The 26,092-nt window shown below is 32.3% G+C and overlaps 3 protein-coding genes across 3 annotated transcripts; all 3 read right to left on the bottom strand.

The window, feature by feature from the left end:
- Positions 1-3,831: 3,831 nt before the first annotated feature.
- Positions 3,832-5,589, bottom strand: LOC108824147 (uncharacterized). The gene is made up of 5 exons (XM_018597517.2): positions 5,380-5,589; positions 4,467-4,666; positions 4,302-4,403; positions 4,153-4,204; positions 3,832-4,072 (listed from the first exon to the last, which is right to left on the bottom strand). Exons 1-5 carry the CDS (start codon positions 5,468-5,470, stop codon positions 3,960-3,962), a joined length of 558 nt encoding a protein of 185 aa, XP_018453019.1. The 5' UTR covers positions 5,471-5,589; the 3' UTR covers positions 3,832-3,959.
- A 217-nt stretch (positions 5,590-5,806) lies between these two features.
- On the bottom strand, positions 5,807-7,050 carry LOC130500392 (MICOS complex subunit MIC10-like). The gene is made up of 3 exons (XM_056995418.1): positions 6,830-7,050; positions 6,549-6,658; positions 5,807-6,002 (listed from the first exon to the last, which is right to left on the bottom strand). Exons 1-3 carry the CDS (start codon positions 6,960-6,962, stop codon positions 5,988-5,990), a joined length of 258 nt encoding a protein of 85 aa, XP_056851398.1. The 5' UTR covers positions 6,963-7,050; the 3' UTR covers positions 5,807-5,987.
- Positions 7,051-22,085: 15,035 nt separating this feature from the next.
- On the bottom strand, positions 22,086-24,424 carry LOC130499984 (patellin-1-like). The gene is made up of 4 exons (XM_056994642.1): positions 23,185-24,424; positions 22,900-23,027; positions 22,671-22,806; positions 22,086-22,584 (listed from the first exon to the last, which is right to left on the bottom strand). The coding sequence occupies exons 1-4, from the start codon at positions 24,343-24,345 to the stop codon at positions 22,327-22,329; spliced, it is 1,683 nt and encodes a 560-aa protein (XP_056850622.1). The 5' UTR covers positions 24,346-24,424; the 3' UTR covers positions 22,086-22,326.
- Between the last annotated feature and the right edge of the window lie 1,668 nt (positions 24,425-26,092).

Below are 26,092 nucleotides of genomic sequence, written 5' to 3'. Positions count from 1 at the left end.
ATAGTATTGATTATGAACAAGGAATCGAATAGCTTCCGAGTAGTTAGGCAGATACAAAGAACAATTTTTTCTGTACAGTTGATATTCGCTTACAGTCTGGAAAAGAACATAAAAAGAAGGAAAACTAAAATGTTGTTGCGTGGATTACCCTTTTAAGCGAAGTATGATAAGAATCGTTTAACCTCCTCTCATTGTCCTTTTCTTTCTACATCCATTGCTCCAGTGTTATCCCTTTGATCGGAATCTAATTCTTGTTTATATCAAATTTTATATCCACCCATTTATTATCAAAACTTACAATTGGTCACTCTTTCTGATGCATGTCAAAGAGTAAATGTTATCCCTCTATAACATTGTTTAGCCGTTAAACACACAAGTTAAAGAGTTACTTGTGGGGTTATTATCTATCAAGTAACATCTGATAACAACTAACGCATCTTACAAGTAACCTTATCGTGTACTAAATTACTTTTTTTTTACTAAAGAAATACTTTCTCTATTAAAAGAAATATTTTTCTCTTCTCTTGTGCATACACAACAAGAAGCAGTGACAATAACATTAACGCAACATTATTGTTTTTTCTACATATTTTCTTGTATAGTCTAGTTTTATATCAATACAATTAAAACAGCATCTTTTTTTTTAATATTCCCTTAGTTTTTAAAAATATTTACAGGAATGCCACTGATATTTAATTTTAATTAAAAATTGTGAAAATTAATTATAACAACCTAATAACTAACTGATAAAAAATAGGAAAATTATGGGACCTATCTTATTTACCATCGAAAATATATGGTAAGCAAAACATATCAAATTCAACGTTTTGTAATATGTTAAATTTTGTGCTTAATGTCCACCTCACAATACATTATATCAAATATTCTCGATATGTAATCCTAATTACATGAATAATTGAATACATATTTCTTTGAATATAATAATATTTCTATAATTGTAGACTTATTTGATATAATATTTACCAAACATTTAAAATAATTTTAATTTATTATTATGTTCTTAGTAATAGTATTATCCAAATAAAAAGAAAACAAAATCAACACCAAATTAATATTTATAAATATCTGAAGAGTTCCTATATATTGGGGACAGAAAAAAAAACTAAATCAAATCAGAGCTAAAGTTAGAAACCGAATTCCAAATATTCAAAATACAGTATATATACTTTAAATATTAATTATTTTAATTTTAAAATAATCAAGTATTCTAAAACTATTACCTATAAACCGAACTACCCAAAAATGGATTACCCTACTATTTTTATCCAAATTATTTAAAATTATTTTAATTTTATGCTATAATAAAATCACCTGAATATTTTTTATCCAAAATATCTATATTTATCTCCAAAATTTTGAAAATATCATTTTACCCCAATTACTCTAAATTTTCCAAAAGAAAAAAAATTGGACCATAGTTGAATTGAACTCGAAATTTTAATGGGTTCCTAACGTTGTTATCCGAACCAAACCAAAAATCAAATCCAAATTCCTAAATAATCGAACGGTTCCTATATTTATTGAACCGAAAAATGAAAACCATATTTTCATGTTTTGGTAACAATTATATTTTTCTATAGATATTTTTTCTGCACTAATTTAGAAAAGGAATATTATATATAGAAGTTTTGTATCAAAAATATTTTACTAATTTATCACATAAACGAATAAAAATATATCCACTTTATATGTTTAGAAATTTTTTATGGACAATATAATTGGTAAATCTAAAATCTTGCACAAGTACAAATTTCAGGTAACAAACAAATTTTAGCTTATTTAAAATCATAAAACGGTTGTGTGAGACATCATAAAATTAAAATTGGTCATACTGCAACGCACTATAACATTTATGTTTCGTTTCTTATTCTATATAAGCAAACCATATTACTTATTTACAGTTTATAGAAATAATCAACAATTCATATACTCACATTTTTATATAATTAAGTAACAAAAAAACATAGTTGTGTAATTGAACTTGATCACATGACAATTTAAATAATCAAACGCAGGTCAAGAGGTCAAGAATCTAGTTCTCTTTGTAAGTTGATTCTATTATAATTTAGTTTTGTTCCATTAATTTTCCCTATATCTATTAATTAATATCTTTTAATTGGGAATAGATACGGTTTAGATTATGTGAGAAATGAAATCCGAATCAAAGAAAGATCTTGGATGCTGACCCCCAGCTGTATCCACTTCCCTTTCCACATTGGCTATCTTTTTCATGTCGTTTTCCATATTGGAGCCCTGTAGTAGAAACACATTCAAGAAACAACTCTTCTGATACTTTTTTTTTCCCCTAAGAGCAGAGATTGATAGATCCGTTAGAGAAATCAAAGTTAACAACGTAAGAGACAAACCTTATGTTATTATAACTATTCATTTCTTACTAGGTATCATTTATAAATTAGATATTTGTTGGAGATTACTCAAATGAATCGATGATATAAGTTGATAAATTTTAAAACGATATCAATATACAGAAAAATAGAGTCCTTTGATTCTTATAGACTTTACTATAATTTTGTTTTCAAGATCTTATGTGCTTAACATAACATATCAAGAATGAGATTCCATTATGTAAAGACATTATTGGAAGGAAAAGATCAGTAAGTGTGCTGATATTATATAAAATAGAAGTTATAGAACACGAAATAAATGAGGTGCAGTAAGAAGAAAATAGCTAGCCAAATAGTGATAGTAGGGCCGAGGTTAGCTAACGTTATAAACTTATACAATAATGTAAATGTGATGGGTGTCTACCGTCTATAATTCGTAGAGTAGGACCGTCCAATAATTATAATAATATTGATCGAGAGAAGCAGATAAAGAAGAGCATATCTGTCTCCATACCTCCAATAACACAGCGTCACGTTATTACAAATACACTTGTTTACAAGACATAACTATGCAACTTCATTGGCAGCTCTTTAAATTACTATGCGTATATTTGTTTATGTAATAGGCATTATAAGTGAATATTGATCATATAGTTCTATTCTATGTGCTTGCCTTAAATTACAATCTCGCTGAATTATGAAGATATGTTTTGCTGCGAATGCATTTAATTTAGATGGAGTCCAGAATAGAGGAGACAAGTTTTAAAGATGGGTTTTAGTTTTAGGCGGTGAGTCCAGTGGAGCAACGTCACTTTCAGTACATGCACATTAAAAAGATGAGTTTTTCACGCGTATGTGTTTCTGAGTGTTACATGTGAACACAATCCTCTCGACCTATGTCTATGCACGTGTGACCATGTCGAGACAAAAAATGGTGGCTCTATCTTGTGGTCCACTCATCTACCGTGACACACCGTGTTGTCTCTATGACTGGTAGAAACTTTTCAACCCTTTGAGATTAATGGGAAACCCACTTTTTGCTTTTTCGCATATTCACCATAAAAGATCCATTTGTAATAACCTAGTTTTGCTCTACCGTTGATATCTTCAGGATGGATCACCAGCTGCCCATGGATGACTTTTCAACAGTCACTGAGATGATAAACTCATCAAAGTTTCTAGAAGAGGACCACTCAATGTAAATGATTTCACTTTAGCTACGAATACTGATGCTTGTAAAAGATAATTGATCAGTGGCTTAAGTGAAAGTGAACATACAAGTTCATGTTCTTATCCTATGAACCCATCAATCTCACAGTTTCTTCAGTCAAACCGCAAGTGACACTTGAGTGATGAGTGGGATGGTCAAAAAGACTGATCCGTAGGTTTCAGGAACGATGATGCGCATATAACCTAGAAGAATATTGATTTGTGGTCCAGGGCTTTTTGTTTTATGGTCCTATCATCCTCACTGATCTAAGTTTCCATAGTCAAAACAGAATGATCGTGTCTACACAAGGTTAAGTGATCAAAGACAAAGACGGAAGGTAAGCACATTTCTCAGTTCTTGAATTGTCACAAACATTCATTGGTTCAAGAACCGGCATGGCGGAAATAGAGAACCGAGCGGTAGAGAGCAGCAACATGGAGGAAACAAATCAAGGCTATGAGTAGATCATCAAGCAAACCGACAACCCCCAGAACTCCTATGAGAACATTGATTTGTGAGAAGACAATGAGATAAAGATATAATGATTAGTAAGATAAAGAAAAAAAAATGAATTACCTTCTGGAATGATATCTATTGGACTGACTATGTAAACAGCACTGAGAATCATCTGCATCCAATGTAAAGAATATGTGTTAACTTAATGCAGAACATGACTGAATTGTTGTGTAATAACAAAGAGATCAAAATTCAAGTCGGAGCTTAACTGCGATATAAACTCGAGCTCTGATGACAAGTGGAAGTGTTCTTTGTGGATCCATCATTTCCCGCAACAATCTCCGAAGTAAGAACGGAAGGTCTTGCATCCTCTGGCAAGAAGAAAAAGCCCAGTAAGAGAAATTTGACTTAATAGTTAAGATTGCACGCATTACCTGAATTAAACTAGTTGATTGTCCACCAAAGCGTCGGTTGTAGGTTTCAAGATCAGCAAGAACCTCGGTAACTGTAGGATCATTACGGTCTCTGATAGTGTCCTCTGTAGGGACGAGCAAACTTATGGGACGACGACACAAGGGGCATTTGCATGGCTGTAATATAGATCCATGCCTCCACACAAGCATGATGCAATTTCCTATTTAGAACATTAAAGAAAAGGAGTTAAAGAGATTGTGCAATCTGAACAAGTCAGCAAATGGTAATCAAGCAAACTTCATACTAGAGCTGCGAACATACAAAACAAACTAAACTCACAAACCGATCTCTGAGTCAACACAAAAAGACCTAAATAACGAAGATGAATGACACTAGGAGCTTTCTATTAGGTACAACACCAGTTCAAAGCATATTAGAACGGAACTCGCTGAGAGAGAACAAGACGCAAACTAAAGGCTATAGTTGCAAAGATTAATAGAGTAACAATGGTCTTGAAGACATTAGTATGAAGAAAAGAAGAAGGTCCATTCTACTAGTAAAAGAAACTCATTGAAGCTAGGAAGACATCCTATACAAGAAACTATAATCATGAAATCTTCAGAAACATACTAAACAACAACACTGTCCGAATAAGAACATGTCACAAAAAAAAGTCAAAGAACAAAAAGGGGAGCCTAACATCGTTTATTCAGAAATCTGAACTTGAGAGAGTTTAAATGAAACACCAATCACACTCATAAAAGAAAGTCATTATTAGCAGCAAAAGATCGGAGAGAGCACGTAAACGAAGTGGGTTTCCATTTCGGGAAATGAATGGAAAAAGTCAAATCCGATCTCATCGAGGAACAAAACCGAATCAAGATGGCAAAAGAAAGGTAAGACCAGAGGGGGAGAGAGAGAGAGAGAAGTAACCGCAGAACCAATGAGAGCAATTGGCTTGGCAAGGAGCAGTAAAGTGGGAATGACATATCGAGCAAAGATCGTTCTCCGGCGGCCCATTCATCTCCTCCTTCGCCGTTCTCTGTTTTTCTTTTCTTGTCTCAAATTCGTTACAAAAGAATTAAATATTTTTACTCAATTCATTACAAGATGGCCTGCTGGTTTAAAGTCGGTGACTATGGCGGTTCATCGGAACACGGATTGGTTTGGTCTTGTTATTTTATTTGTGGGGCCTACTCGCTGTCGACGAAAAATATGCTTTCGGTTATTCCCGGTTTGCTCATTGACATCTGCGGAATTGACTAAATTAAAAAAAAAAGTTCCCCAAAGTGAGGTTTGAGGATTTGTTGGCTTTTTTTATTGCAACTAGAATGCGCTGATATAACATTTTAGAGGTTAATTTGTTCAAAACGATTAACATAAGAAAGAAAGACAGAAGAGAAGGTTTTACATTTGGGCATTAACCTCAAAGTACTTGTCCATTTGACCAAAAAAAAGGAAACAATTCAAAATCATATGAGTGTTTTCTGAATACCCTGCTGATCTTCGCATGGGTTCACTTACTGCTTTATCATCCTTCTCTACTCTTCTGCCGCCTACAACAACAACAATAGGGTTACAAGAAAGAAAAGAAAAGATTTAAATAAACCTCATATTCCTCTACTTTGCCATGGATCATTTTTTTCACATGGTAAAAACCCCCCAAAAATGATACTACATATTACAATTTCATGGACAATCAAGACGTATGGATTAGAATTGTTACTTGTATTACTCTACTTAATCGCACATTACAAATAAGCAAAGCTGCAAATGCAAGATGGAACTTGCCTTCAACCTTGCAAGTACCAATCATCACTATATGAATTGATATACATACATGTAAAACTCTATATATGGTAGTAGCAAACACTACAAATACAACACAAACAAGCCAGATACTTGGTTTTCAACCACTAACACTAAGACACATTCCTAGCAAGGAAGGATGCATGCATCAAGAGATGTAATACCAAATTACAAAGTTTGGCACAAAACAAGTTTACTATAACTAGTTAAACCATCCATATATAGTAATACCCTTCAGCTACACTAAGAAACCTTTCTAATCTCAGACAATCTCTCAGCAAATCCAGACTAACCTGAGATACAGAAGTGTCTGCATCAAAAGCACGAGAGCAATCAGTGTATGCAGAGCCAATACCGATTCCAGCACCAAAGGCAATAGACGCCCATCTTGTAACAGGACTCCCTACAGTAATCAAGAAACATTTAAAAAAAAAAACCTAATTTCACAATCGTGTGTTTCTTCAATTCGCTTCTAAGATCCAAAGTCGCTAAGTATCTATCATCAATTGAACTACAAGTAATCATTAAATTAAAAAAAAAAACGAAACGAGGATCGAATTGAAGAACACGGAACTGAAGAAGAGAAGACCGGCGAAGGCGCCGCCGAGGGAGGAGTAGACGAAACGGCGCGTCGTGAGATCGATGCACGCATCCCACTTAGCGTTCACGTCGTATTCCGGTGCCACCATCTCCTTCTTCTCTCCCATTTTCTTTCTTCCGAAATTGACTTTTACCTCTCTCCGATTTGATTCTTCTGAGTTGAGTTTGGTGCTTCCGTTGTTCCGTGATTCCCTTTCTCGGATTCGCTGCACACTAGAAAACAATGGGCTCCAAATTGGGCCTAATTGAATATACTATCAGGCCGACGGCCTCTTTTGTTTTTTTTTTTTTTTTATAACTTCATTCTTATTAATCATATAGAAGAGTTAACATAATCTTCATGAAGAAGATTTGTAATCGTCTGTGGTACATAATTATGAAAAATAAAACCACTACTAGGTAGATTAACTTTTGCAAGTTTATCTGCAGCTTTGTTTGTATCCCTTGAGACCCAAGAAAACTTAACATCTTCAAATCTTCTACTCCACCATTTGATGTCTCTGATCCAATTATATCCCGAGAAATACAGTGTCTTGTCTGTTAAGATATCAATAGCTTTTTTACTATCACTTTCCACCATAATACGTCTATAGCCTTTCAACCAGAGATGTTGAATTGCCATTAAGATAGCTTGAAGTTCTCCATCTAGCGCACATACAACTTTGTGACCCACTGCCTGTGATGCTCCCCTGTATATACCTTTATCATCCCTTATAACCCATCCAGAAGAACTTGGAGTTTCTGAATTTATAAAAGACGCATCAACATTACATTTTATAACACCCCCTGGAGGTCGTTTCCAGTTTTTATTTATATCAGAACCACTTCCTTGTGCTGATCTTCTTCCATGAGAAACTAATAAACCAACATCTGTCCATTCCTTTGCATCACTCTTAGCATACGCAAGACACGTTTTCCAATGGGAAAGTTTTTGTTGAAAAATGAGTCTATTTCGACTCTTCCAAATCCTCCATAGGATCCATATTGGCAAATCTTTGTAATGTTGTAATCTTGCCGATGAACTGACTAACAAACATGCTTCAATTTTATCTTCAAAAGACGCCTGAGGATTGTCTATAGTTGTATTTGCAATACCAGAAGCTCTCCAAACTTGCTTTGCATAAGTACATTCAAAGAATAGATGTTTCTCTGTTTCATCCTCGAGGCAACATCTCTGACAAGTAGCATCTTGAGTAATATGTCTTCTTTTCAAATTATTACCAGTAGCCAAACTGCGAGAAAGCATTCTCCACAAGAAATGTTGTAACTTTGATGGCATCTTTGTTTTCCACACTCTCTGCTTGAGAAGTTGGTTTCCAAAAGTCGGATTCACAAAGTTGTGCTCTGGTAGATGAGTAGCTACCCAATAGCCAGATTTAGCTGTGTAAATACCATCATCAGTGTAGTGCCAGCCTATCAGATCTTGCTTCGCAACTGGACTGATTTTAAGTTTTAAAATCATCTCATAGTCATCAGGATGAACTGTTTGATGTAGCTTATCCAAATCCCATTGTGACTGTACGTTGTTAAAGTACACATTGACCTTTTCTTCTTCATCGATTGCTCTGATTGCTTGTGGCACCCTCGGAGGATGTGTAGGTAGCCACTTATCTGTCCACATATTTGTAAATGTACCATCCCCAATAACATGTCGCATTCCTTTAGTTATCAACTCCTTTCCATACATGATAGACTTCCATGCATACGATGCTTTCTTCTTTACTGATGCCCCTAAGATATCTCCATCTGGAAAGTAACGAGCCTGTAGAATTCGTGCCATCAAACAAGTAGGATGTTGCAAGATTCTCCAGACTTGCTTTGCAAGTAAAGCTTGATTGAAAGCTTCTAAATCCTTGAATCCCAAACCACCTTCCTTCTTAGGTAAGCACACTCTGTCTCAAGAATACCAATGAAGTCCTTTATTTTCTCCTGATCCCCACCAGAAGCGAGCTATGATCCCATTTATTTCTTCACATATAGCTTTCGGCAGTTTAAAAACATTCATTGAGAATATTGGCATTGCCAATGCTACAGCTTTCAACAAAATCTCTTTTCCTCCATGAGACAAATGCTTCTGCTTCCATCCTTGAGTTACTTTCTTTACTTTATCAATGATATAAGTAAACATCTCACTCTTTTTAGATCCAAACTGCTCTGGTAATCCCAAGTACTTGCCAATGCCTCCAACATTGGTGATACCAAGCAGATTCCGCATGAGAGTTTGTGTTGCAGATGATACCTTGCTACCAAAAGTAATAGAAGATTTACTGTAATTAATGGCTTGTCCTGAGGCTTCCTCATACTTACTAAAGATATGTTTTAGTTTCCTTGCAGCCTGAGGATTTGCTAATGCGAAGAACAGAGAGTCATCAGCAAATAATAAGTGATTCACAGCAGGAGCACGAAGAGCTATCTTGATTCCCATCAGAGTTCTTGCCTCCATAGCTCTTGACATCATATGTGACAATACTTCTGCACAGAGAATAAAGAGGTAAGGTGACAAAGGATCACCTTGTCTGAGTCCTCTTTCAGGTGCAAAATATCCTTCTGGTGTTCCATTGATGAGAACCGAATAACTAACTGTTGAGATACAAGCCATAATCCATGAGATCCATTGACTATCAAACCCCATTTGTTGCATTGTTTCTCTTAAAAATCCCCATTCTAATCGGTCATATGCTTTGGTAATGTCAGTCTTGACTGCAATATATGAAGTAGCTTGCCTTTTTCGAGCTTTGAGACTATGAAAAATCTCATGTGCAATCACTATATTGTCAGAGATAAGTCTGCCTGGAATAAAAGCATTCTGATTCTCTGAGATGATGTTCGGTAGATGTTTCTTCAGACGATTTACCAGCACTTTCGATATTATCTTGTAAGAAACATTACATAACGCTATGGGTCTGAAATCCTTCATGCTTGTAGGAGGATAAATCTTTGGGATTAAGCATAAGTTTGTATGATTATATTATTGTTTTCTCTTTTTGTTTACAGTAACGTTTTATTTCTGATATTGTACGATCTAAACGAATTATATCAGACTTTTTAAGTTTTAACCGAGACAAGTTATTACAGAGAGATAGATACGTTGAGGTAGTGAAGGAGTCAGATGTGTCGGAAGAAACATAAGAAAAGAACCAAACGAATATAGTACCAAAAAATATTGTTTTCAGATGGATCTGTTTTTTTTTTCAAAATTAGAAAGACCAACAAAAGGTATTCGTCGATTATCATGGGATTGTTTGAAATTGATGATTTGGAATTGATGCAAAAACTTAGAAAGTTAATTAATATTTTAATTTACCATGGACTTTTACTACTTAGAAATTTAATAACATACTAGACGGACAAATACTGAAATTAATATCTAGCGCTACCCTGAACCAAACCTAATAAATAAATCTATTCTATCTATTCTATTAAAACATAAGTACAAAATTAGATTAACTCTTAGTTTTTCATTATATTTACATTGTCATGCCACTGAGGTATTAAATGAAGATATATTTAAGTATGATTGTCTTTTCCTAATTTAAATAATAGATTAAAGCATTTAATATTTTTTCCTAATTTAAATAACAGATTTCCTTAACAAAATCTTAACCAAAATATATTTCCTAATATATAACATATAATCAATTTATATAACATAAAAATAAAATATAATTTTTATATATTATTAGCATAATACTTCCTATATAAGTCCAATTAGTTATAAATATAAGATTTGTTTATATGATACACTATGATCTAATAGACGATTAAATCACAAAATATAATTATTTAAAACTAATAAATAAAATCGTTATGTTTTAAAATGTTATATTAAAAATTATGTAATACATTTTAATTTACAAATATATATAGTGTACCATTAGTACATAGAAAAAAATTAAAGTGAAATAAAATATTTATACGGTCACGAGTCAAGCTCTAGAAATAAACAAAAACAGCGCAACATTATTTTCTTTAACAAATTTATTTTAGTAGAAAGTATAGTCCCAAATATGGTTATATGTTTTATGTATTTATAATTTTATTTTCTTTGTTTTTGAGGGATGCTAAGATTTTTGAATTGAAAAAAATTATGACCCAACTCTATATTATTTTAATTAGAAAATTTTAAATTTATATCAGAATATTTTATTAAATTTTTAATTTTAATTTTTATTATAACTGCAAAGATAAATTTCCAATCTAAATTTATATTTAAATATTACAAATACATCATTTAATATTAAAAGAAAAATTAAAAACATAAAATAAATACCCGCCCGGTCGGGCGGGTCAAGATCTAGTTGGTCTTAAATCCCTAAAATTTTTGAAAAAAAGATTACACAAACAAAAGCTCCAAAAGAAATTTTAGTTAAAATTTTCAAAATATCGTCTATAATCCCTTAAATTGCATGGCCAGTTTGTATAAGTTCGGGGGTTTGTTTCTTGTTATTGGGAATAATATACAACACCAACCATGCTCGTTTTTTACCTTTGGTATAAACATCAAGATTCAACAAAGATTAACGAGTATTTGAAAACGATGTGCACATGCAGAGCTTTATCATTAGTAAGTATAGTCGCCTGTCGCTAATATCCTAACACGGTGAAACGAACCGACCTATAACACATGTATACTTGCAAACACTTTCACAAACACACACATAACCTCTCCATTTATGGAAGTGAAATGATCAACAAATCTTGATTGTTGTGCAATTCAGTTGTGTGAAAGTGAGGACCTTTTATTATTTCTTTGTGAATTTAATATATGGAAAAGCAAAAAGGAAGGCGGACGAGGAATTGATGAAGAAGCACATGCGACGACTATGGCCAGTAGTGAATGTGCTCAAATTTCATTCATGGCTGTTTGTGTTGTGTCGGTCCACGCATGTCACTCCCTTTTCCATTGGTTTACTATTTTATGCGTTTTTCTTATAAGCTCCCAACTGTCATCGGACCCGACATTATGATCACTTCAGTTCTCATGCAAGTTTAATCATTTAAGTGACCATTTGTCCATTAGAAATTTATGTTTTGTACTAAAAGCATTTCAAATTTTAAAAGAGGGTTCGATCCCAGGTAAATTGGTGGCGGTTCTTAATGGACTCATAGGTTACTAAACCGTTGTTATTTCTCAAAATTAGACTCAAATTTATCTGCTCTCAAATTAACATTCTCACATTCCTTGAACTTTCAATATTCTTAAGATGTCCAGATTCTAAAATTTGATTCATTTTAGGCTAGACTTGCGACATTTGGTGTTGTTGAAAAACTGGAATGAACATGTGGCTTTGTAGAACTTAGAAATAACATATGATTTGTGGTTAGGTAACAATCTACTTTTATGTAGAACTTAGAAATACTTTCTTTTTAACTACGGTAAATAATACATGGCCAGTTAAGTTCTGAAATTAGTATCAAATACGATTTTGAATGGGATTCCCGTCTCATCTGGCACATTCGCACCTAATTTTCAAAAATTATAGTACTGTCTTTTTCAAAATGAATGACGTAAGTTGATGAATGAAACAAGGACATGAATATCTTCATATTACAATTTAAGATTTCTTAATTTTAAGACGAATAGATGTTATGATCATCATAAGGCCGTAGTTTTATATATTTGATATTTTGGTAATCATGCGGGTTAGACTTGAACTTTGGACTTGTTTTATTTATGAGTAGGCCATAACAATTAGTCATGATTAGTTTAAATAACCTAAATAATTGAAATAACCTAAATTATACTAAAAATATTTAATTATATAACTTTAATACGGAGTATAATTTAGATAATGTTGTTAAACTAATTGGGGAAACGTGTTTCTTGTTATTAATCTTGACCAGGGGTCTTACATATATATATATATACATCAGGTCGTGTTTATCTTAATTGGATAAGTACAACAGTCGATAAGCATTATCTTCTGTGATCCGTACGGTCCTGGTCGGTCCGGTTATGTCGATCACAATCTGGTACATAACACTCCTCCTTAATCGACACATCCGGTACTGGTTCGTTGCATGATTAATGTTGCCTCATTAAAACCTCTCCTGGAAAAACCCAAAACCAATGTGGCAAAATGGGAACATGGACAGGAAAAAGAGTACAACACATGAACTCCCCCTGATGAATGCATCACTGTAGATCTTTGGACGATGCATTCTTATCTGGTCGATGAGCTTCTTGTAATATTTTGTAATTTTGCCGGCCTTCTGGAACTTCATTTGGACATGATCAAGACGTGCTCCTTTGATGCTGACCACTTGACAATGTCTCCATGTTCTGGTCGGATGGATGATGCTCAATCAGTACTCGGATAGTACTCGACCAGTACTTGGATGTACCTTTATCCTGCGATTAAATCTTTTTTGCAGGTCCTCTCATGTCCCATGGTTCCTCTAGTCTCATGGCTTTGCCATACCGTGGACACTTTCATTTTATTATTGACTCAGACATTGTTCTGGTCACTATCTCTGGATGATGTCTCATGACTTCTTTCATTTTGTCGTAGACAATGTTATGTTTTCGAAAACATACATGTTAAGTCATAGACCTTGTCATCACACGCCAATATACTCATATATGGCTAAGGTTTCTAGTCCCATCATATTCTGTCCAAAATCAATTGATAACTTGTATCTTTGAAATCATTGAACCATTGAACCTCTCTTTAGGTTGGTTTGGTATAAACATAAACACAAGGAATTATAATATCCTCTATAAGGATCTATGGACTGATTGTACTAAGTATTTTCTTAGTCTATCATTTGCAGCTGCCTTGTTTCAGTGCATGAATAGCTTAGGAACAAAACTATTCTATGAGAATTTCTTTTCTCATCTTTTTGATACTTTTATCATTTCTTTATCCAGTGATCAATCATGCTGCTTACTACATTTCTCTTTTCTTATATCCAGACCTTTATCATTTTCGAATTTATAGTAGCATCCACCACATAGGAGTACATCTCCTTATAATCTGTTACTTGGTCTCTGTGAGTATCCTTGTGTAATCAAGCCATTCCTTGAATGCTTTAAATAGTAATATGAACACCTTAGTCCATGTCTCACGGTTTCTTTTCCTTTCCCACACATGACCTATTTTTCACTGGTTTTATCTTATCAGATGGTGTTTCTATATATGGCCAATATACACATCTCTTTTATAGATTCTTTGAATCTTTCTTTGAACCCCCACGGTTTCCTTTAGTCTATGAATGCATTCTTGTATTCTCGTGGGTTCTGATCCTCGCTTATATCTTTTAAACTCAAGTGCTATTTTCTTATGCATCTTTATCTTTTATGTGTCGACACTTCTTTTATAGTGTTCCATTGTGTTCCATGAACTAATCGATTAGAGATTTCATTCTTACTAAGAACCTTCATTTACCTTGCAGTTTGGCGTCCCAAACTACATGGTCTGGTACCTTAGATGTTAGCTGCGCAGCCTTATCTCAATGTCTAGTCTGGTTTCCCTTATGACCTTGGATATGTCATTTATATGCACCTTTCTTTTCATTTCCGAGGTTCCTTATCTTATGGAACATATTGGTCTATCTTTAGACTCTATAGCAACTTGATTATGTCTCTTCTAGGACATTAATTTCGTGGTGCTTAAGCTGGTATGACTTAGTCATTCTTTTTCTTTTCTTTTCGGGTCTAATCTGTCTGGCATTCTTTTAGCTAGCTTTGTATGATCTTTTTTTGGACGTCTTAAATCATATTCTCTGGTCCGAGGATCTTGCCAAGACAAGGATGGTTAATACCATTCCATTTCTTTATACTTGTACCAGCTTATTTCTTTCTCCCCCTGATGTTGGATAGTCGGATTTAATCATGCAATCCGTAAACCTGGCCTTAATCTGATCACCCATATTTGGCTCAAAGTTTCTTATAAAATCGTGGGAGAAAACATTCTCATATCCAACATATATTCCCAATCTTATCTCATCTTCTTATGAGGTTTCATCCTAGACGGCACATATTATTGTGGTGGTCTATACATAATCTCTTAGGATGGTCTATGTCTGGATCATGACCCTTTATCATTCTTAGATGGGAATATCTATGCTCACTTAATATGGCCTGATGCATATTTTTATTACATGTAAATCCATGTGTTCCCAAACATTAGCTAGTGATCTTTGTATCACAAAGAATTCGGCCAAGTTCTATCATAGTCATAGACCATGTCACTCGGATTTTTAGTGTTGTTCATGGACCACGGGAGTGTCATTTCTCCCCCTCATGAACATGCTATAAATCTGTTTAGATGCTTGGAACATTATAGCCTATTGAGTTTCCCTTGTGTACATGTTACACAACGTGAGATTCTATGAGATAACTCTTTTGTGCCTTTTTTTATATCAATCTTTGCATATAAAGACCTGGATGGCTAGTCCAATCATGCCATAAAGTGTATAAAATTTTGTGGTCAACCTATCTGGTTACCTAGGCCTTTTGCCTTTATCATACTGATCTTTTAGCATAGTTTAGATCAGTTGGGAGTACAGTTTCGACCATTTTTATGCTTTGGGCGATTTTTACTTTCTTTATAATCTTAAGGAACTTATATTTCCTTTGCCCATTGGTTCAATGTGGAAACCATTCATTTTTCAAAATTTTATAACTCAAATGGAACTTTTATTTGGGTGAATAATTCATGCCCCTTTTAAGCAATGCCTTTGGTCGGATGATTTTTAATTACTATACTCATTTTTAAATTTTCATTTGTCATTTATCAATCAAAAAATTATCAAGCAAGTCAAACATCTCTATAATATTATTTGAGAAGTCAGTTTCCTATGTGTCGCGCTCACGTTGATTCTCATAATGGTTGATTACACGAATACCTTTAATGAATTAATTTTAGTTATACCTATTACTAAAAATTGTTTAGTTTCCTTTTTATTAATAAAACTTCAATTATCTTTTTATTATAGTTTATTTATCTTATAAACCCATATATAATAAAAAGGAAATATCTATAAAAATATATAGATTTTTATATACAAAACGAATTTATTTTTTCTTACTTTATATTTTCCCTAAAAACATAAATAAGTGAATATCTAATAATTTTCAAAATATATAGGTGTATACATATAATTTAAAAAAGAAAATAGTTAAGACAATTTTTTAAGAAAACATATTTTAAAATGATTATATTTTGATTAAATGATTTAAAGAAAATTAATTTCAAACAACGTAAAGTGATCATCTAATATCATTAAGAAAATTTATAAATTAAAATTAAAATTTACCTAATTTTTATTGATAAAATTATAAAATGTATCCACAATTAACAAGTGATGATTTACCAATTATTAGGATTTACTTGTTTTATAAATATTCATATATGTACATGAATTTTAAATATTATAAAACATGTTCATGAATGCAACTACAACATTTCTGTGTGTTTCTATATTTTTTTTAAAAATAAACTTACCAAATTTTATAAGATTTATAAAATATACTTAGAAATATAAAAAGATGAACTGAACTAAATTAAGCTAAAATTGTAATTCAATTTTAATCTTATTAAAGTAAAAAAAAACAGGTGTTCAGTTTGAAATAATAGATGCGAAAATATACCCAACAATGAACACTTGAACTGTCCAAAATATTATGTTTGAAATAAGATAACTAATTAAAATGAAAACATATGTATAAATACAATCTTTTGAATTTCTGGGTGTAACTATCTTATGAATTCGAAATTAATCAATGAATTGAAATATTTCTGAATTGGTTTGCTTATTCAATTCTTAATCTATTAGCACATTAATTTATTTTATATAATTTTATCCAAAATAAGATATATTAAAAATTAAATATTAGAAGTATTTTTATTAACGCAATTTCAGCTTTATATTTCTTTTTCTCAGAAAACATATATACAATTATAAAAACTTGTATAAATACATTTACAAATCTAATAGAATAAACCAAACTAAATAAAATTAAAATAAAAATTTAATTGTAACTTAATTAAAAATTGTTGTTTACTTTGAAACCAAATATAAACCTCAACGATACCATACATGAATTGATCCAAATTACTATACATAGAATTGCATATCTAATTAAGATGAGAACATAATGATATTTAATATTATTTTTATGATATAAATTAAAATAACTTAAAAATTATGAACAAATATATAGATTTTTATATCCATATAATGATACCTAATACAATTCTCTTTATTCATCATAAATATAAGTAATAAAATTACTTAAAATTATAAAAAACATATGTAAATTTTTAACAATTATTATGATTTGATTATTTTATAAGTATTTATTCCCGTGCATGAGCACGGGAGAATCACCTAGTGATAATATAAAACTAAAACAACTCTTATTATATAAAAAAAATCATAAATGACAAAAAATCAAAACATAAAATCAGAATGTCGAAATCTCGATTCTTAAGCAATGTATATGCTGGCCACTCCTTTTATTATTCTGTACATGGCTTCTTTGGATTCATCCTTGTTCTCTCCAGCCTTATTGGCTTCAGGAAGTCTCATCTCACTGGTTTCGCTTTAGTATCTCATTATTCTTCTCAGCTTGTAATAGATACAAAATCAAATCTCTATAATATTATTTGAGAAGTCAGTTTCCTATGTGTCGCGCTCACGTTAATTTTTAAGATGGTTGATTACATTGATACCCTTAATGAATTAAAATATTACATTTAATAATAATTATTTTTTTAATTTTCCTTTTGAAAATTTCCATATAACATATATATTAAAAAGGAAAATTTATAAATTATAAAAATTGAATTTAAAAACGAAAAAATATATATGTATATATAATATGATTTCATTAAAAAGGAAATTTCACTAGATAGTAGTATTCTATTTTAAAAATATTTTTAAATAACATAAATTATAATTTTGAAGTAATAAATACTCACTTTATATCTATTGTTTCTTAGATGAAATATATATATTTGTATATAATGTGATTTCATAAATACAAAATTCCAGAAAGGTAATTTTGATATTAGAAAAATAAATATTATTTATTTTTAAAATAATTTTAAACAATATAAATATATATATTTTCAAAGTAATATAAATATTTTGATATATCTATCTAATTTCTTAGATGATTACATAAAATAATTAAGTATATAAACTTATCAACCTTATATCTAAGATAATAGAATATATTAAAATTAAGGAAGACAACAACCAACCAAAATGAAAATAAGAAAATTAATCAAAATTTTAATATATTTAGAATAAAAATATTATAGTTGAATTCAGATAAATAAATGTAATCCAATATACCTAAATGATAACTAAATCGACTAGATATAACATATCTAAAATGATATGTCTAATTAAAGTAATATAATATTATTAATATAAATTATGCATAAAATTTTAAAATTAAAGTATATAGCAATCAAATATTATAGTATATTTTGTAAATATTTACATCCGTGCATGAGCACGGGAAAATCACCTAGTTCGTATAAGTGGTGAAACCCTTTTTCTGTAGGTATATTGTAACAATAGATCCCTTGGATCAACTGTGAGGAATGTCTTTTCCAGTAAATTTTCCTCTGTTACCTCTTCACCACATAGTTTCAATTTAGAAACGATTTTGATTAGAGCTGAGTTATATTCATCTACGGACTTAAAGTCCTGAAATCTGAGATTTATCCACTCATACCTAGCCTTTGGTAATAACACTATTGTGTATCTGGATTGTAACTCTGTCCAAAGGTCTAGAGGGTTTGCAATATTTAGATACTGATCTCTGAGATCCTCAGTGAGATGTTGGCGAATAATTGTTACTGCCCCATATTTTTCATTTTCTGTTGCATACTCGCCTTTGATGATACATATGTCAAGTCCTCTTATCTTCAGGACAATTGCAGTGTTCATGGCCCATTTTAAATAATTATCTCCAGAGAGATTAAGGGCTGGATAATCCAAATTCGACATCTAAAAATATAGATTTTAGAGTCTTATTATTTGACTTATAATCGGATTCGAACAATGCATTTTGGGTTTCTTTCAACCTTGTAATTATGCAATGTGATTTGGTTTTTTTCAACCTCTAAATTATATAATTCAATCTGATTTATTTTTAGTCAATATAGCAATGCAACTTTGGTTTCTTTTAACCTTTGAATTTATGCAATGCAATCCGATTTTCCATTCAATCTAGCAATCCGATTTTCTCATTGTCTACATGATCAAGATGAGCTAAAAAAAATTTAAATTCAGATCAAACTATTGATTCTAGATGATTTAAAAGTAATCGGATTCTAGAGAGAGAAAATAGGGTTTAGGGTTTCGAAAATATGGGGTTCCACTTTTTTAATCTGAATAGTCATTTTCGAAACCATTGATCTGAATAGTCATTATATGACTTAAAAAAATCAGATCAATCTTAACAATTATAGCATTTTTCTAATCTTTCAAAAGAAAAATGGAAAGTTTCCAGCAACTTATAAAAGACATTTTCTTAAAGAACGGAAGTTTTTAGAAAAGTTAATTTTGCATTCTAGCAATCTGGAAACATTCAATTATGGTTTTAAAACAAGTTTTAGCAATCTTCCATTATTCTAAAACTAATATGGAAATTTTCAGAAACCATAAAAGTCAATTTTCACAAAACCGGAAAGTTTTAGAAAAAGTAAAATTTTCAATTTAGCAATCTGGAAAAATCCGAATTTTTCTAGCAATCTCCAATAATTCAACCAAAAGAATGAGATCCTAACAATCATTTCTAGGTGATTCAAACACTTCAAACAATCACACACTTTTTATGCAGTTTTTTCGGTATGAAAAATTTACACTATGCCTATGTGATTAAAAACGAATTTGATGAAACTACTTATAGGGTTTCTTAGTTAGGATTTATCATGAGTTTTGGTGAATTTTAATTAATTTTTCGGAATTTATTTGAAGAGGTCAATTTCTGACCAGAAACCGAAAAATCATTTTCCACATAGTTCCAGACCAATGGGTCGGATTCTGATGATGGAAAACAAACTTTGGAGATTTTTAGGAGATTATCATGAATTTTAATTAATTTTTAGACCATAATACATAGTAGGTCATATTTATGGTTTTAGTTACTTTATAGATCAATAGATCAGACTGTGAGATTCAAAACCATTAGGGTTTCGAGTTTAATTGTTAGAAACAATCTCTGTTGAACTTAAAAGTTCCAACTTACTTAAAGGGTTTTGGGATCTATTATCTTAGGATTTGAGATTTTGCAAATTTTAGTGGTCTTAAACCTTTATCAATCAACCAAATTCAGTATGGGTTCTCTTTTAGGTTTCAGAATTTTAATTACCTAAACTTTGATGTTTGTAGAACCGGACCACCGAGAGCAGAAATGAGTCGGGTCGCGAACTGCATGACCGGAACGGATCAGGAGTTGGTCGCCTCTTCTTAACATCCAATTGGTTTGAATGGTATTTATGAATCAAGTATTTGATCTTGGTTAAACCTTAAACACAAGAGTTAAAAACAAGTTAGAATAATGATCAAACACAAATTGTAAAAAAAAGAAGAGATTAGGATTTTATGGCAGTTGACGGTGCCGGTTATAATGGAGCGTGAGGGCGCGTTTGATATCGGATTGATACAAGGTTTGCGGCGATGGATTCGTCTCGGCCAGAGCTTCAATTTGATATATTACTTGTCGTCTGGATCCTTACGGTTTGAGAGAACGAACGGTTTGAAGTCGTCGGATGAGTTTTAGAATTTCAGGGTTTTAGGTCACTTGACGGCGCATCTTAGAATAGAGCGTGAGGGCGCGTCCAGAGTCAGCTTGAGGCGAGGCCGACGGCGTTGGATTCGTCTCGTCAAGGGCTTTAATTGGATATATTAATCGTCATCTGGATCTTTACGGTTTGAGAGAACGAGCTGTTTGAAGTGGGGCCGTCAATTAGGGTTTTTGAGGTAGCTCGGAATTTCAGAGTCTCGTGCTGATAACGTGTTGTTAAACTAATTGGGGAAACGTGTTTCTTGTTATTAATCTTGACCAGGGGTCTTACATATATATATATATATTATATATATATATATATATATATAAGTACAACAGTCGATAAGCATTATCTTCTGTGATCGGTACGGTCCTGGTCGGTCCGGTTATGTCGATGACAATCTGGTACATAACAGATTACATATAGTTACAATTACCCAGATAACTCGGTTTAGTCCTTTAGAGTAAGACAGTGTATCCACACTACATAAGTCATAACTGGTTGTGATCGACTTGCCAAAACTACGGAACTACATATTTTTCCAACAATTTTATAACACTTAAAATATATTGTTTTTGGTTAAACACTTAAAATAGATTATCTTTGGTCTTTGCAATTGCAATTGCATTCCAAAAAATAATAATCTGCTGAAATATAACGCAACTAAATTTTATAGAGTTTACAGTTATATATTTTCTTAGTGTCAAATATAATGATGATGTGTGCTTTGATTTCGTCTCTTATCCACTAATTATATTTGTCCATATTTCAACAATAGGGTCCATTATAACTTAATGTCTCATTCAGTGTTATAATTTGATAGATTATACAAAGAGGAACTTTTTCATATTTATCTTCATACCTCTATCAATATTGATATAACGAGAAGTCTAAAACCAGTCTTGACACGTCTCTTTTCCTTATCTTATTAAGTCATATGTATCCATTGAACATTACTTTCATGTATAGTTATTTGAGTTATGATAATATTTATAATTTAACACTTGTTACTCTTTTAACTGCTCAACGGGCATACACTACGGGTCTAACTGGTAACCATCTCGGGAATACTAGGAACAAATAGAAAATGAATAGATGGGAATAAAATTATGGGAATAATGAGGAATGGTTATTCCATATCAAATTTAGTGAGGAACAAATTTATTCTTTAATTCTCTACAATAAAGGAATGAAGAGGAATGAAAAAGAATAACTATTCCTTGTGAATGGTAAAATTTGTTAGGAACATTAAGGAATGCATTATTCCTCTTCATTCCTTGGTCACCAGTTAGATCTATTTTCGAATGCTTTACCTTTGTTTCAGAATAATTTTATGAACAAGAAGCAAAGACTAAAAGGTAGAGAAAGACAGATACAAATATTAAATACATTAATGGGTTTATCAAAAAAAATTAAATACATTAAGATTTACACAGATTGTACAATAAAAAGGGTAAAAGAAAGTGAAAGGTAAAGTAATGAAACAAAGTTTATTTTTCTTTTGCTTTTGGATTTTAATCACATATTCTCCACACTCAAAACAATCCCAATACTGAAAACAAAGCAAACAATTCCAGCAAACACACAACCAGCTTTGAGATTTCAAAATTACATATCAAATAAGAAACTAATTAAATTAATTAAAAATTTGTTCTCCCAAAAAACTTCCTCGTTAGATTTGGGTTGTGGCAAGTGATATATGGTCTCGGATATGATTTCAAAGATCAGACCTTGGTTGCGTTTTGAACCTGTAAAGCACTTTCTTCTTCTTGGAAGTCTGGTTATCGATTGTGATCACAATTTTCCCTGGTTCACCCACCTTAAATGAATCGGTTATCACCGGCTCATCAGTTAACCCAATCTTACGGTTTTTAGAAACAATCACAACATAGCTTCCCTCTGCGGTCGGTTCAAACTGAGCCCCATAGCTCACATCTGCACCCAAAACCCTAAGCTCCCACGAGAGTGTGCAAGCCTGCCACAATCCACATAAATCTTCTTAATTAGCAACAATTTAAATCATAAACTTTATTACTAATCAAATTCTAAATGTAAACATACCTCAGAAGCAGGCAACTCTATGGTGTATTTAGCTGCTGGTTTAACAATGGCTTCGGTGACAGTGTCGCCAGTGGTTAAAGAAAGATCATTGCTAAGTCCGCCATACTTAACCGGGACTTGTTCAGGAGAGATGTATCTGTCGCAACCAACAAACATATGAGCTTAGCGACAAAAAAAGAGAAAAATATTTTAGTTATGCAATGCCAAAGTACTTATAACGGCTAATTACTTGAAAATGGTGTCAACAGACTTGGATGGACCAGCAAGGACCATCTTGCTTCTAGTCCTTGGCGATGTGATGATAGATCCGAATGTTTTGTAATAAGGAATGTACCACCATGGGACATTAATGAACAACTGCAAAACAAACCAAATAACATTTTATAAATCTTGTAAAACGGTAAATTAAAGAATAATCACTAGCAGTTTCGGCGTGACTAATATGGATTATAAATATCTTAAAATTTAATTCTAATTATATGTAATGAAAACACTGCATGCAACTATTACATACCTCTCTAGTGGCGAACTCGGGATAGTTGTCTTCGAACTGCTTGACGGCACGTCTGATGAACTGCCACAGGGCTCTCTTGCCGAGTCCAGGAGCGTTCCTGAAGTCACTGACGAACACGAACGAAGATTTAGCGTCAGGGCTGCTGAAATCAAGAGCTCTCACACACTTCTCTTGTAGCTGAATCCTCCAGTTAAGGAACTTGTTAAGCTTCTCCTTGTCGGAGAATAGCTCCTTGTTCTGAAACTCCCCGTATGAGCTGTAGATCACGACGTGACCTTCCTTGTCCACGCCGTGAGCGAACACCATCTTCTCGAACTCGCTGGCCTCTTCTCCCGCGGCTTCGACGACGAGCTCGTCGATTTTGTTTTCCTTGCGCCACTGGACTGTGTTTTTCAGCATCGTCAAGGCTTCCTTGACCTTGAAGTCTCTCGCCCGGAGGAACTTCAGGAGGATCACGTCGGATCTCTCGTCTTGGAGGAGGGGAACTCCGTATATGGAGACTTCCTCTGGCTCCACAGGCTCCGCCTCGGCGACCACGACGGTGGTCTCTACGACGACAGGTGCGGCGGATTCTTGAGGAGTGACGGAGACGATGGACTCTTCGATTGCTTCCACGGTCTTGGTTCCGTCTTCTTCAGCACCAGAGGCTTTCTCGGTGGTTACTGGCACAGCTTCTTTCTCCTCCGGCTTGGTCTCAGCCGGAGCCGCCGCCGCGGGTTCTGATGGTTTCTCCTCGGTCTTGACGGCTTCTTCTTCCTTCTTCTCCTCTGTTTTCTCTTCTTCTTTAGATTCCTCCGCCGGTTTCTTCTCCTCTGGTTTCTCTTCTTTCACCTGAGTCGGCGCGGGAGCAGTGAATTCACGTTTGTTCAAAGCCTCCCTCACGAGCTCCTTGAACTCCTCAAGCGCCTTCTTCTCAAGCTCCTCAGGGGTAGGAACAACCACTTTCTCAGCTACAACCGTCTCTTCTTCTTCTTTCACAGGAGCAGGTTTCTCTGCCTCAGCCTCTACGGTCACCTTCTCATCCTTCTCCTCAGAAGCAACAGGAGGAGTCACCTCCTTCTCAGGCACTGGAGCAGGAACCGTAACCTCCTTATCAGTCATTGGTTTCTCCGTTGAGACAACCACAACATCAGCTGATTTCTGCGCCTCCTCTTGAGCCATTTCTTAGTTCTTGAATTTCAAGAAAAGAAAGCAGAGAGAGAGAGAGAATATGTGTTTTGTGGGGAGAGAGAGAGAGGAGAGGAAGAGAGGTTTTATAAAACCAAAGGCAGAAGGGAACACAGACTGGTCGGAGCTGTTTCTTGACAGCTCATTCTAACGCTTTCTCAGTGGGTCCGTTTCTTTTTTTCTTTCCTCCAACGGCCGTCTTTTGCTTCATGAATTAAACCACTTCCTATTTTTAATCATTAACTAAATCACATTTTATTTACTTTCCTAGTGTTTTAGTTCAAAAAAAAAAAAAACCTTTCCTAGCGTTTATAACTTTATATACAGTGCATAAGTAACAACTAGATTATTTACTATATCTATATATTCCTCTAAACAAATTTATATATCCCTCTTATAAACGATACTTTTATGGATATATATATTTGTAGAATCTGATGATTTTAATAGTTGATATTTTGTTGATATCTCCTTCGTTTTATTGAAGATATTGTACCAGGTTTTCTAGTTTTGAAGATTCTTTCTATGTGCCCTAAGTTATGTTTTAGTTATTACAGTACTTAAATATCAAATATGCACTGTTCAAGAATATAATTTCAAACTAGATATAAAAGAACTAATGTTTGAGTCGAGAAAAATGGTGGAATCATTTTGACTTTTCAGAAACGGGAAGAAAGGGGGTGGTACTGGTGTAGCATGCTAGTCTTGTTTTTAATAATGTTTATTTTAAAGTGTGTTTGAAATCATGACACCATGTTATTTCCTCACGCAAACTATTATATAATATATATATACATCACCAGTAAAAGTTTTATAAACTCTCTTTTTAATGTAGTTACACAAAACAATAATTTTAAGTTTAAATAAATCAAATTTTTATCTTATATATATATATATATATATAGTAAACGTACACAATTTTGGATGTCAATATGTCATGAATATCGAATATCGAATATCTGCTAGATATTATTTGAAAAATAATTTTGTTACACGGGTTTTTTACAATCACTTTCACAATAGAAATACAATATAACTACAAAAATAGATGATATTGCTTATGATAAAATACGTCATGAAAAATTATATTTAATATTAATTTATATTTTAGATAAATTTTTAAAATATGGAGATAATTCATATATTACATTTAGTGTTGATATTTATTTTGATAAATTTTTTAAAATATAGTAATAACTCATATATTATCAACTAATTAAATATATTCAAATATGAAATTACAAAGTTTAAAATATTATTAGTTTTTATAATAATAAAAATTTATTACTAAAATTTTCAAAAATTTCTATAATTTTTGTTAAATATATTCAAATATGACATTACAAATTTCAAAATATTATTTCTAATTATACCATTTTTGTTACTAAAATTTTGAAAATTTTCTATATTCTTTTTAAAAATATAATTTTAACCATAAAATCAGTAGTTTCTTACATATCTACAAATTTTATAAACATTGTTTAGTTTTGATTTTTCGATAGTTATATAGTTTTATAACAATATTTTATTGATTGATTGTATATCTATTGATTTAATATATTTAACCAAAATAAATAGATAAAAAATCTATCTAAAATTATTACTTTAAATATATGTATTTTAAAATAGGATTTTAAATAAATAAAATTATTTTTATATTATTTATATTTAATTAAATAAAATTTATATTAAAATATTGATAAAAATAATAAAATATATAATATTGAAAATTTGTTTTAAA

This window comes from Raphanus sativus, chromosome 9 (genome assembly GCF_000801105.2).
Source record: "Raphanus sativus cultivar WK10039 chromosome 9, ASM80110v3, whole genome shotgun sequence".
Classification (NCBI taxonomy): Eukaryota; Viridiplantae; Streptophyta; class Magnoliopsida; order Brassicales; family Brassicaceae; genus Raphanus; species Raphanus sativus.
The sequence above is the reverse complement of the archived record's forward strand: the minus strand, read 5'-3'. Positions and strand labels throughout refer to the sequence as shown.

What these genes read in the sequence shown, in the direction of transcription:
- LOC108824147 (XM_018597517.2), bottom strand. Translation starts at nt 5,470, where the DNA reads ATGAATGGGCCGCCGGAGAACGATCTTTGCTCGATATGTCATTCCCAC. An exon ending in TTGCTCTCATTGGTTCTGCG is followed by an intron (nt 4,667 to 5,379) that starts GTTACTTCTCTC and finishes TGTTCTAAATAG; the next exon opens with GAAATTGCATCATGCTTGTG. An exon ending in GAGCTCGAGTTTATATCGCA is followed by an intron (nt 4,205 to 4,301) that starts GTTAAGCTCCGA and finishes CATTGGATGCAG; the next exon opens with ATGATTCTCAGTGCTGTTTA.
- LOC130500392 (XM_056995418.1), bottom strand. Translation starts at nt 6,962, where the DNA reads ATGGGAGAGAAGAAGGAGATGGTGGCACCGGAATACGACGTGAACGCT. An exon ending in CGCCGGTCTTCTCTTCTTCA is followed by an intron (nt 6,659 to 6,829) that starts GTTCCGTGTTCT and finishes TGATTACTGTAG; the next exon opens with GGAGTCCTGTTACAAGATGG.
- LOC130499984 (XM_056994642.1), bottom strand. Translation starts at nt 24,345, where the DNA reads ATGGCTCAAGAGGAGGCGCAGAAATCAGCTGATGTTGTGGTTGTCTCA. An exon ending in TCTGTTGACACCATTTTCAA is followed by an intron (nt 22,807 to 22,899) that starts GTAATTAGCCGT and finishes TGGTTGCGACAG; the next exon opens with ATACATCTCTCCTGAACAAG. An exon ending in TAGAGTTGCCTGCTTCTGAG is followed by an intron (nt 22,585 to 22,670) that starts GTATGTTTACAT and finishes GGATTGTGGCAG; the next exon opens with GCTTGCACACTCTCGTGGGA.